The sequence below is a fragment of the Ictidomys tridecemlineatus genome, chromosome 2, assembly GCF_052094955.1.
Source record: "Ictidomys tridecemlineatus isolate mIctTri1 chromosome 2, mIctTri1.hap1, whole genome shotgun sequence".
Taxonomy (NCBI): domain Eukaryota; kingdom Metazoa; phylum Chordata; class Mammalia; order Rodentia; family Sciuridae; genus Ictidomys; species Ictidomys tridecemlineatus.
Window position 1 is genome coordinate 231,874,185 of NC_135478.1, and position 12,519 is coordinate 231,886,703.

The window sequence follows — 12,519 nt, forward strand, 5'->3', positions numbered from 1 at the left end:
CGGGTGGGATTACAATCACGCAGCTCTCCTTCACTGACATGTAAAGATGTCCAGATGTATTAAATGCAAAGTCTGCAATACAACATAATGTCTTTTTTTGTGTTTGTGTTAATAACAACACATAATGTTTCTTACTTAGAAAAAGACAAACTATTCACATTATGAAAAATATTTTTGCCAATTACTCATGATGATATCATTATATAATTAAGGTTTAAAAACCTATGTGTTCACATGGCAAGAACATTATGAGGAAGGGAGACAGGGTACAATGCTTTTAAAGAAAGGGAAATTGATACAAAGAAGTGAAACCATGGTCTCAATTGGCCATGCCTCTGCACAGCAGACCTGGAGCAGACCCCCAGGGCACCAGCCTTACCTCATACACCTCATTCCACTTCGGACTCAGGTTCTCTTTGATGACCTTGCTTTGGAAGATCTGGTTGCCCACGCGGATAATTCCATAGGGATCTGACTTTCCCTTGACAAGGCCCTTAAGGTAAGTATCTTTCCCCTGAAGATCCTGAGCTTCAATGAAGTGTATCCTTAGGACACCCTGAAAGGAAGCGCAGGCTGTGTTCGCCACTCACTGGTTCACTTATGGAGAACTGGGCAGCTGCGTGCCTGACCCTGCCCTAAGAGCTGCCGAGGCAGCGAAGCGAAGACCTTCTTCCCATTACGTACATCCCAGCACAGGCAGCAGAGATGGGGCAGGTCAGAAGACCAGGGCTGAGAAAAGGTGCCAGTTGCTGGGCTTGTGGCACACACCTACAATCCCAGCTATGGGAGGTTAGGGCAGGAGGGTCTCAAGTTCAAGGCCTCAGCAACTTAGCCAGACCCCTTCTCAAAATAAAAAAGGGCCAGGGATGTGGCTCCGTGGTGGAACGGCAGCCTAGCATGTGTGAGACCCGGGGCTGATGCCCGTACTGAGGTGGAGTTGGTGGGCGAGAGCACAGGAGTGGAGCTGTCTAGAAGGGAGAGTAGACACACCTCAGACACAGGAGGGACTGAGCCAAGGGCGCCTGCAGAGAGCTCCCTGGCAAAGGGACCCCGAGCAGAGGTCCTGGGGCTCTCAGGCCTGTGGAAGCGGCCAGCACGCCTGGGTCTGTCTTAAGAAGGAAGGATGAACACGACAGGAAACATCAGCACTGGATATAGCCATGACACCCAGTTTCCCAGTCTGTTTTTTTAACCGGGGATTGAACCCAGGGGTGCTTAACCACTGAACCATATCCCAACCCCTTTAAAAATATTTTGTTTAGAGACAGGGTCTCACTGAGTTGCTGAGGCTGGCTCTGAACTCAGGACCCTTCTGCCTCGGCCTCCTGAGCGCTGGGATTACGGGCTGCACCACTGTGCCTGGCAACACCCAGCTTTAGAAGGGCATGAAGTGCTGTTATAAAACCTGCTTTATAGAGGACAACACTGGAACTTTGAAATAGGCGTTACCCATCAACTCCAATACAGTATTTTTTCCTCAAATGCTGTTTGACTGAAAAGAAAACATTTACTCAGGTTTGTCTCAAGGCAAACAAAGGTGGTAAAGTTTGGCAGGCAGCATTCTGGCACCCAACTCTTAACAGAACCAGAGGCAGTGCCCCCACTGGACTGGCACAGGAAGACAAGCGCTCTGCGGACACACAGTGAGATGTTTCTTCCTCATGCTTGCCTAAGGCTGAAGCCTGGGAGATCTGGCTCTTAGGCCCTGTGGGGTGGAGGGCAGCAAGGTCCAGGCAGGATCGGGGCTTGCTGCACTCAGGGCACAGAAGGCCCACGCAGCGAGGAGCATGACAATTTCCACCTGCATCTCCAGAGGGGACGCTCCTCTGCACCTTAGTGTCACATCCCACCCGTCAAGCGCCAACGGCACTACTCCTCTGGGTGACTCTTAAACACAAGAGTGCTCAAGAAGGTCTGATGGTCTGTGTACTGCTGCCAACATCTAATTTAACCAAAAAAGGAGAAGGTGTGGACAGCGGTCTCCAGCTCGCTCAGGAGACAGGTGAGAACCACACATCCTTGAAGCAGCACCCACCTGCCTCCTGTTTCAGTGAAAGTGGCCTGACCCATGTCAGCGCTGGGTCTTACTGCACCACAGCAGTTGTCTCCCTTACAACTGGAGGCTACCGTCCAGACAGAGTCAGGAGGTGGCACCTGGCCCAAGGGGCTGGCACACCCAGGAACACCATACCCTCAGGACCAGTGGGGTTCCACACTCAGGCATGAAGGGGACGCTGACGTCTGGGACACAGCCCTGTGGGCCCCGTTACCCCATCTTACAGCTGCAGAAACTGAGGCCCAGCTGGCCAAGTCACACATCCACAAAACAATGTGCCACTCAGTTCAAGAATCTGCTCATCCAATTTTGTCCAAGTGAGCTGTTTCATAAGCTCCTCTTTTACCACATTACTCATCAGGTGACGCCAAGCTAACCATTTCCCAGTGTCCCAGAGAAAGCTGATACACGTCTTCATATCAAAATCCTCATCCTCTCAGTCACTGTGCTTGTGGCTGAGAGCTATTACAAACAAATGTGACGGACGCCTGCGGTGGTGACCAGGTTGTCTGCTGCCCCTGGCAGTCTGAGAACTTGCACACCCTATGCACTCTGGAGGAAAGGGACTGAGGTCCAGAGCTGCCCTGGAGTCTCTGACAGGCTCCAGGCCTGACGTGCAGCAGCACCTCTCTTCGGAGTGTGGTTGGACAGCTGTTGCTATGTCGAGACCCACCTATCTGAAAAGGCCGCCCGCCACGTGTCACACTTACCTTTGGTATAGGAAACCGCAACTGGGCTATCTGAACTTCGCTGACAAGAGGAACAGTAATTCGATTGGGAAGCACCAAGTAGTTTGATATTATATCCAAAATGATAGTATCAGATAAGCCACTGTTATTTAGGAGGTAAAAAGAAAAAACAATCAGATATGTCAACACTTGCTATCAACTTTGACGAATGTCACCATCAACACAGGTGGTGTCTGCTCACAGGGCAGGAGCAGGCTCACTTCTTCAACACAACACAAAAGCCAGCACTCAGGGCCTCGGCTGGGCTGGTAACCAGGAGCGAGAATTTATTCTTAGATCACAAATAAATTCTAGCTACACTTCGTGATTTCTAAATAACCTTCCATGTACTTCTACCTGGCTTCGTCAAAGATTTAATACCTAACTAAAGCATTTCTCTAAATTTCTATTAACATATACATTAACCGGCTCCATGTTTGTGTACATATTGAATTTCTCCCAAAGTATAAGGGTTTCATTGCTCTCTTCATACCAACTAACAATTCTGAACTCCTATTTACTGCTGCACAGCAAACTCGGTAACAAGAATACAACTGTTTAGAATAAAGGAACAAACATACTGTGTGTGTGCGCACATGCATATGTGTGGCACGTGGGACTGAACCCAGGGATGCGGTACCACAGAGCTACACCAACAACCCATTTTAATTTACATTTTGAGACAGCCTCACTGAAATGCTGAGGCTGGCCAAACTTGAGATCCTCCTGCCTCAGGCCCCGAACAGACTTGGAAGGCTCAAGCTCGGGGCGCTGGACACAGGCTGTCTAAGGAGGTACTGGATGGTCCTGGGTGCTCCGGAACCTGCGGTGTTCTTACGTAGAAACTACTTGTGCTCACACTGGAAGAGTCCCTGAGTAAGGGGTTTTGGAGCACCCCCTTGCTGCTGTGCTGGTGAGGGAGAGAGGAGCAGAAGGGTGCCGGCCGCCAGGGTCGGATGGTGAGTGAGGAAGTTAGGGCAGGGTCAGGACAAAGGAGCAGGCAGAGGGTCTTCTGAGGAGGTCAACTTCCCACAAGTGGGAGACCCAATCAGACAGACATGTCTGTATTGTGCTCCTAAGAAATAGAAACTAAAACAGGTGTGTAGACATGGGGGGCACCAATCAATTACAGTGAGAAGCATGCGGACAACAGGAGATACGCAGAAGACCAGAGACCACAGAAGGACAGGTCAAACCCCTCCACCAGACGACTGGCTCTGGAGCCCCTTCTCTCTGGAGAAGTCCGTCTGTGGCCTCTGCAGTAAACCTGTTGACTGCTGTCTCTATCCTGCTCTTTAGTTCTCTGCTGAATGGAGTCAATCAACCCAGCACCCCTGGACGGTAACGCCTGTGCAGTTCACGCTGCACTGCCACACCTGCCCTGGTGTCCAGGAGCCAGTGGCCACTGGCCAGCACTCCACAGACCCTGCTCCTCCTACAACTCCCAGCGCCCTCCTGGACCCTGGTGCACACGCTGCTCCTGGCTTCCTCACTGCCCCCGAGGCAGCAGCGGCTGGTCTGGGAGGCACCACTCCCCATCCTGTCCTGGAGCCCTGCTGCTGCCTGCCAGCCCCCACTGGCCCCTCTACCTTCCACCTTCCTCCTGGCAGGGTGCTGCGGCGGGGGTGGCCACGGAAGTATTGTGGCACCGCTCCCTCCGTGGTGTGCGGCTTCCTTTCTGCATCCTGAGTGCGGTGCCGGCTGCCTGGCTGGCTCCTGGCTCACATGCCTCCCCAGAGCTCATCCTGTCAGACGCAGTGTCGAGAACTCGCGTTTTAGAAAACACCTATAACACAGGCTTGCTGTAGCTCTGATTCACTTGATAGTGGTGCTGAGGATCGAACCCAGTGCCTTACATGTGCGAGGCGAGTGCTCTACCACTGAGCCCACCCCAGCCTAAAATAAGTGTATATCTTTTTAAAAATATTTTTAGTTGTAAATGAACATCTTTATTTTATTTATTTAGATGTAGTGCTGAGGATCAAACCCAGTACCTCACACATGCTAGGCAAGCACTCTACCACTGAGCTACAGCTCTAGCTCAATAAATGTCTATCTTAATATGATTCTATATACAGAGAAGATTATATAGGAATGTTTTATAGAATATATACATAAGATCTACACATAAACTAATGGCTAGAAGCATATTAAATAAAATGAAGCTAGATGTGTATGTTCATTGTGTGCATATGTGATCTGAGACTGGCCACAGTCTTGCCAGAGCCTGCACGCCTTGGATGTCACCCTTCAGGTGGTAAGATGGTGTGAATTAGAGGCAACACTCAATAAGTCCACCTTTACTTCAGGGCAGACTGATGTATACACAGTTGTTGCACTCACAACACTGAAGGGAAGCAAAGCAAAAGGAGACTTTTGTCCTTTTTGCAATACTAGGGATGGAGCCCAGGGAACTCTACCCTGAGCCACACTCCCACCCTTTTCATTTTGAAAGGGGGTCTCACTAAGGTGCGAGGCTAGCCTGGAACATGAGACCCTCCCGCCTCAGCCTCCCGAGAGGCTGGGACTGCAGGCCTGTACCATCACACCTAACTAGAATAAACTTTTCTACACTAGCCTGAAGAGATGCTTCTTGTTTCCGCCTAGCTACCCCGTGTCCATTCCCCTGCTTCCACTGAAGGATATTGCATTCTCTCGGGTTTTCCCATTTCTTGGCCTCCTGTAGGGGTACACAGAATCACAGAAGTTGTGGACACATCTGCTAACCCTGGGGCCTTTTCTGGAACCAGGGAGAAGGGTTCATTTTTTTTTTTTTTTGTTCTGGGGACTGAACTCAAGTGGGGCACTCAACCACTGAGCCACATCCCCAGCCCCACTTTGTGTTTTATTTAGAGACAGGGTCTCCTGAGTTGCTTAGCACCTCACTTTTGCTGAGGCTGGCTTTGAACTTGTAATCCTCCGGCCTCAGCCTCCAGAGCCGCTGGGATTGCAGGCGTGCGCCTGGTCAAAGGGTTCATTTTTTGACAGAGGCTGCTGTCTACCGAGCAGGGGCTGGCAGCAGCTGTGGAAGGCAGGATCCTGAATGCCGAAAAGCAGGAGGGACTCACAATCTGCCTGACATCCCTCAAAGAATGCTCTGTGAGCAGGGAAACACCAGGGGAAGGTGAAGCTCCCTGAGAGCGTGATGAGCGCCTCGACAACGCTGTACTCTCACAGGCTCCTGTCTGGTGGTGGCCGACAGGCTGAGGGCCTGTCCATCAGCCCCGAGTTACACGGGGCAGGGTGGTGGGGTACTGTGTGCAGCTGTGGCACACGTCTTTCACGGTCTCAGATGCTTCTGGAATTGAACCCAAGGGAGCTTTACCACGGAGCCGCATCTCCAGCCCTTTTTGAGACAGGCCCTCACTAAGCTTCCCAGGTCGGCCCTGATCCGAGTAGTTGGGGTCACGGGTGTGCGCCACCTCTGCTGGCTCTCAGGTACTTTTTTTCAGTTGTGGATGGACCTTTATTTATGTGGTGCTGAGAACGGAGCCCAGTGCCTAACGCATGCTAGGCAAGCGCTCCACCACTGAGCCCCAGCCCTCTCAGATGCTTTTCAAGGGGCATTTTTTCTTGTTTTTCAGATACTAAACTGCTACAGATTGATGAAGGGATTTCTAATGATACGATACAGAAATCTCACACCTAGGTTCCATTGTGGACCCAGTGCTTTCAAGGAGGAAGACAAGGGCAGCCACAGTTTGGAAAGAACACAAAAAGGGACACAAAGGGTTAGTTTTGAAGCAGATTCATTTTCTCAAGTTTTCTCTATTATTTATGGAAAAATAGTAAAACTCAAGTTAAAAATTAATTTTATAGAACATTAAAAGGCTGTTACTTTTCTGAAATGCCACAACTGGGACAATGCCTCAGGACAAACCAGAAAACCAAGGGGCCGCGGCTCCATGGAGCACACTCCTGAGCCTGGGGGGGCTGGGAGGGCAGTGCTCCTCCAGGAGCCACCTGGGAAGCCCGCTCTCAGCCTTCCCCAGTTACTTCTGCGACACCGAGACAAGGCCTCACCTACCCGCCAACTGCGACAGGACGCACACAGGACTTACTTCAATCCAGGGATGTCCAGGAGGTTGGTCAGTCCTGTCCAGTTAATCTCTAGCAGCTGTTTAAAGAAAGGGGGGCACAACGTTAAGTATCCAACTGCTTCCAGCAGTATAATCCAATGTCACCTCCCAGGGCTCACCCCGGGGTGCGACAAGGACATGCTTCCTCCCTGGTGTGCACATCTGCCTCTGGCTTTGCTCTGCCACACTGCCGTGGTCTTCTCTACAAGAACTATATAATGATGTACTTGCCCATCCTCTTACAGACAGGCACTTCCAACACTTGAAATCTCTCTTCTACTACAAGTGATGATTTAGTGAATGTCTTTCTACACACATTTTCTCATGTACATATGCAGACTAGCATTAAAAAAGCGAGATCTGAAGCTAAAAATTTATGTTCATTTTCATAAATGAACCTGACCTCCAAAAATACTGCTTCCAATTTACATTGCCAACAAAAATGTGTGAAGATGTCTTTCACATACCTGCACCAAAAACAGATGTTACATGTATAATAAACAAGAATACATAATTTTAAAAAAAGATATTAAAAAGCAGCCCAAATGATGGTACTTTATTACTGCTTTAATTTGCGTTTCCCAACGAGTCGAATACATCCACCCACTTGTGTGACACTGGTCATCCACCATCTCAGAAAGGAACTCCTCTAGTTAGCCAAGATCCCATTAAGTGGACGTGGACTAGTTAGAACCACTGACTGGAAAAACTATTTTTCCTATCAAATGGAATCACGCAGTAAATCATGCAGTAAAACCGCTTGTGTGTTGTACTCGTGGAGGAAAATGCTAGGTGAGCTGTATGCTCCCCGCTGCGTTCACAGCCAGGGAAACAAAACTCTTCAAATTTGCCCTGGAAGTCAGTGGTTACACACAAATATGAATTGAGAGTCAAGATTCTGTTGGATAGACTAGAACTAAGGGGAAAAAAGCATCCATTAAAAACTATAATTTTTTTTCAGCATAGAAGTGATACATGAATCCTGGGAAGAAAATAAGAAAAATAACAGGTAGTTAATCTTACACAGGGAGTTCAGTATCGGGCCCAGAGGTGATGGCCACCAGGGGGCAGCACCAGGCTTTGGAAAAGGGCCGATTCCAGGGTGGGCATCCCTCTGACCACCAGAAGGACTGCTGTGAGATGGTATGTGCCACAACCAGAGACACACGCTATGTGAGGGCTGGACAGTTACAGTCTGGGCAGACTGAGAAGCACCGCGACACTCTCAACGAGGAGGATGAGACGTTTCAGAACTGAGGAAGGAGAGGTGCTCCCCAGTGTTACCACCCCTGACCTCTAAAAGCACTTGCACACGAGGCAGCTGCAGACTGATGAGGACGCTGCAACAGGGTTTTATTGAGGGTTTCGAAGGCCCTTTCTCTTGACCACAGAATGCTCAGAGGTGCAGTGTGGAATCTTTGCATTTGACTCAAGTTCAAATGTGAGCACTTTATGTGGTGCTCTCACAGAAGATGCCTGTGTCTTGGCTGCAGCATCTGCAGAGCTGAGAGGGGAGCCAGAGAGCCCCAGGACAGGGCCGCCCTGCTGAGGGGAGATGGTAAGCTTCTGCAGGAGAGCCAGCGACACCACCATGGGTGAGACAGCACCAGGCAGAGAAGTCCACAGTGGCACGCAGTGAAGAGCGCCTCTTACAGACACCTCTCCTCCAAGTGCTGCGACCACGCTTCACTGCGCTGCCACCTTGGAGACTGCAGTCCTAACCTGCTTAGAGCAGCATGACACTCACGTTTTGGGAAACAGAATTAACAATCCTATTAATAGCACTGTTAAGTAGTCATCTTTTAAGGAGAAGAATATAATGCAGAATACTTGAGAGCTGTGTTGTAATGAGACTTTATTATGTTTCCAAGTGGCCTCATGGTATTTTTGGACCTGTTAAATACTTGAGTGAGACAAGGGCTGGCTTTAGAACTAAAGACAGTGTGAAGCTAATTTTAGTTGGTGTTTTGGACCTGCTAAAATACTCAGGTGAAATAGAGACTGGCCTAAACTAAGAAGGCTGAACCGCCACATAAATTGCATTCTGGATAAAAATGCAAAAAAAGGACAAATGTAACTTGTCACAAATTGTCAAAGACAAAAACATGTATGAAGTGAATAAACAACAACAAAGGAATCTGCTCCCAGTCCTGTTCCCCAAGATTCACCTGCTTCATGCTCTTACCGCACGCAGCAATCCCAAACACATGCCCACAACCAGTTTTGACATCTTGCTTGTTTGATCAAAATTATAACCCAGAACCCAAGAATTAACTCTAGTTATAGTGACTCATCAGCTTTTCCTCCAGATGTACCCTGCTGCAGATCAGTGGAGAATACAAGACATGCCCCAGGCTGATGCTGGAAACTTAACTGTGTCCTGTACAATTGTGCTGTAGAGAAATCCTTGTAGCCAGCACGGTGGTGCCGAGGCTGAGGCAGGACGATGGCTTGGGCCCAGGAGCTCAGGGCCAGCTGAGCAACATAGTGAGACCCTGCCTCTTAAACCAAACACAGAACAGAACAAAAGAAAACCCAGTATAAAGTGTGTTCTGGCTGGCCTCTAATTGTTTTGTTTAAAAAAGTATGCTTCTTGGGCTGGGGTTGTGGCTCAGTGGTAGTGTCCAATTACTTCTAAAAAAAAATAAATGTTTTTTTTTTAAAAAGTATGCTTCTGTTTTAACTGATGGAAACGATGTTCATCTGCCTATGAGTAGCCTGCTATTGCATGAAGATTTTAAAATTATGATATGGCAATAAAATAAACATTTTCTAGTATTTTAAATACTAAAAACTGCTCCTAGTGGAAAGTAAAATCTCCACAAATGGGCATTAGTAGACTAGCTGTACTTGTGGGAACCAAAAACCAACTCTATGAAGATGATGGAGAATTGAGAAAGATGTCTTTCTGCCACAGAAGCAATGGCAAAGGGCATCAAAACTAGGAAAAAATTATAATGTTTTTCAAAGAGCATGAAAGCATTACACAGGAGCTTAAAGGTTTATTGGAATAAGTCAAAAAAGGAAGCAAAACAGATATACATTTTAAAGTTATATGCATAAAACTGGCTTAAAAAGTAGGTTCAAATTTAGGACTTGTCATGGAACTGAGAACGATCAAATCTGAGTTTTATAGATAAGAAAACTGAGACCCAGAGTAAGTGATTTCACTTGTAACCCTTTACCTCCACAGCTGCGTGACAGTAGGACAGCAGGGTCTCCCCACGGGACCCACGTTTTTAAAGGACGGCCTCTGCTACACGGCAGCCCTGCTCCCAGGCCCTGATGTGCATGGCCTCCCTGTCCTCCAGTAGCTCCATAAGGGACCACCCTGGCCACACCTGCTCCTAAGCATTGCCAGCTTGGCTTGGATGAAGTTTATCCATGCTCTGTCCTCTCACATGAGCCTCCCTGAAATGACCGAGATGCACCTGAGTGCTGCTGAAGTTCACAGAAACAAACCTTCAAGGAGGCAGGGGCAGGATCCGAGGGAGGGCAGGACTGAGCTGGGTTCTGAGAAGAGTCTGAATGCAAGAAGGCAGGCCCTGGGAAAGGAAAGGCACTGAGCAGTACATGGCCTGCCCCTGGGCACTGGAGCTGGGAGCAGGGGAACCGGGCAATGAAGATCAGTGGGGGAGACTGGGCAAGCCTGTGGGTGAGGATGAGTGTGAAGATGAGTGAGAGGACACATGTGTGAGGCCCAGTGTGTGGTGGGCGAGGTCAAGGATGAGCGAGTGAGAGCATGTGTGCACAGAGCTCAACAGCTCCCCTGGGAAGTCAGACAGGACACAGAAGAGCTGGGAGCGGCCTGACCCAGGCAGTGCTCTGGGAAGTGCCTCGCAAAAGCAGGCCAGAAGCTGCCCCTGCTGGCCTCTACAGGGCTCCAAGATTCCTGAGGGAAAACGCAGCCAGTGCTTCTGGATGACTAAGAGCTTTGTTTCAGAGACTGAGCAGTGAGTGGAAATGTGTTTCCAAGCACAGAAGTTATCTCTGGGCGCTGGTGCCTCTTCCGTGAGAAGCAGAACACGAGCGGCAGCTGGAAAAGCACACCAGGTTTCACTTGAACAGCGAGACACATCATGCGTTTCATGAACAGCAGAGGCCCTTCCCTGCGGCTAGGGAATGCACTGTCTGACGGGGCAGTCCCACTGCTGGTTCTGAGCACGAGCGGCCCTTGGGAGGTCCACGCAGGCCAGGCACCCAGGAATCTGTTAAGAATACAAACTGACGGCTCTATTCTTCTCCAGTGGGGTTTTCTCCCCAGTGTTTTTGATTTAGTGATTTGGGTTGGAGTTAAAGTCCAAGAATGCTTTCCTTATGTTTTAAAGTCCCAGATGTCCAGCTCTCACCTGGAGAACGGAACAGTGAAACAAGTACCACTCTTGATGGCATGGGAGAGCTGAGCATGGAAGAGGACAAGGCCCCTACTGGGCAGTGAGATGAGTCCAGATAGACCCTAAAGAAAGACCAAAGGCCAAACATGGGTGAGCCAGAGACCCACAGACACTGGGCACGCACGCCGGAAGCCAGCTGCACTTCTGCAGGAGAGTGGTCAGGAAGGGGAGCACTGCAGAAAGGCACAAAGAAAGCCCCGTCCTCCCTCCACCTTAAAGGACAGAGGCCACTGGGGGAAGGAAGCACGGGCGAGGTCTCAAAGCGAGGTCCCTTGGGGGTGTGGCAGGAGAGTCTCAGTACCACAAGACCCACCACAGACAAAGGACACGTGGAGGAGGGGCAGCTGCTGAGAGAGCTCACCCCCAAGGCCCAGTATGGACAAGGACCACAAGGGGTAGGACAAGACTGTCAAAATAATGAAAGAGTTCAAATCACAGTTCCGTGAAACTTATCAGAATACATTGTCCCCAAAGTTTTCGAGTCCCTTAAGGTATGGTCTGAGTCTGGATGTGTCTGCAGCTGGCCTGCGGGCAGCAGGGGTGAGCTCCTCAAGCTTCGTCCACCCCCTCGTCCCCCCTCCCCAGGCCTGGTCCAGTGTGAGAACGGAAGGAGGGAGGCTCGGAGCCTCCAGGGGGTGCAGTGGCATGACTCTGGCAGGGGCTAGAGAACCAAAGCCGGTCTCGGAGGGAGGAGTGGAGCAGAAGCGTGGCAGCTGCCACCTGTGTGATTCCTGGTTCCAGGTTGTCCTGGGACTCGCCTGCAGCCCTCATGTGAGGCTCACGAGACAACAACATATGCTACTGTTATTTGTAATTAAGTTCATCTCCTCTGCTGCCCCATTTAAAATACTTACATTTCTCGAATCTTAGTCTAATAGGACTCAAGTTCTTCTCACACTAACTCTAAAAGGAGGGTATCATTTCCATTTGCCAGATAAAGAAATAAATTTGTGGCTCAAAAGACATCAGCAGCAGCCCCTCCCTCCTGGACGGAAGGAGTCCTGAAAGATGCACACATCCAGAGCAAGCCCTGCCAGGGACCTCGGGTTCCCCTCAGCTTCAGGGCACTTCTGGGTTAGCACCCTTCAGAACGCACACCTGAGGCACATCAGAAGGCTCCCTGGGACAACAGCCAAGGTAACAGGCACCATTTGGTTCTTATCAGTTGTTTTTTGCAGTGCCCCAGCACGTGCTAAGCAGAACTTGGTCACTGAACCTCAGCCCTTATCAGAACACAATCACCATAACTCACCTCTAGTGTT

At 49.6% G+C, this 12,519-nt stretch overlaps 1 protein-coding gene across 4 annotated transcripts in view; it reads right to left on the reverse strand.

Annotated features, from left to right (window-relative positions):
- The window catches only part of Esyt2 (extended synaptotagmin 2), a 77,359-nt gene that overhangs the window by 26,181 nt on the left and 38,659 nt on the right, over positions 1-12,519 (reverse strand). For all 4 annotated transcript variants that reach the window (XM_078040946.1, XM_078040948.1, XM_078040947.1 and 1 more), the window contains 3 exons: positions 6,846-6,901; positions 2,767-2,887; positions 380-556 (listed from right to left, as the gene is read on the reverse strand). In XM_078040946.1, the coding sequence (XP_077897072.1) occupies positions 380-556; positions 2,767-2,887; positions 6,846-6,901 (354 nt within the window). The remainder of the gene's footprint in view (positions 1-379; positions 557-2,766; positions 2,888-6,845; positions 6,902-12,519) is intronic.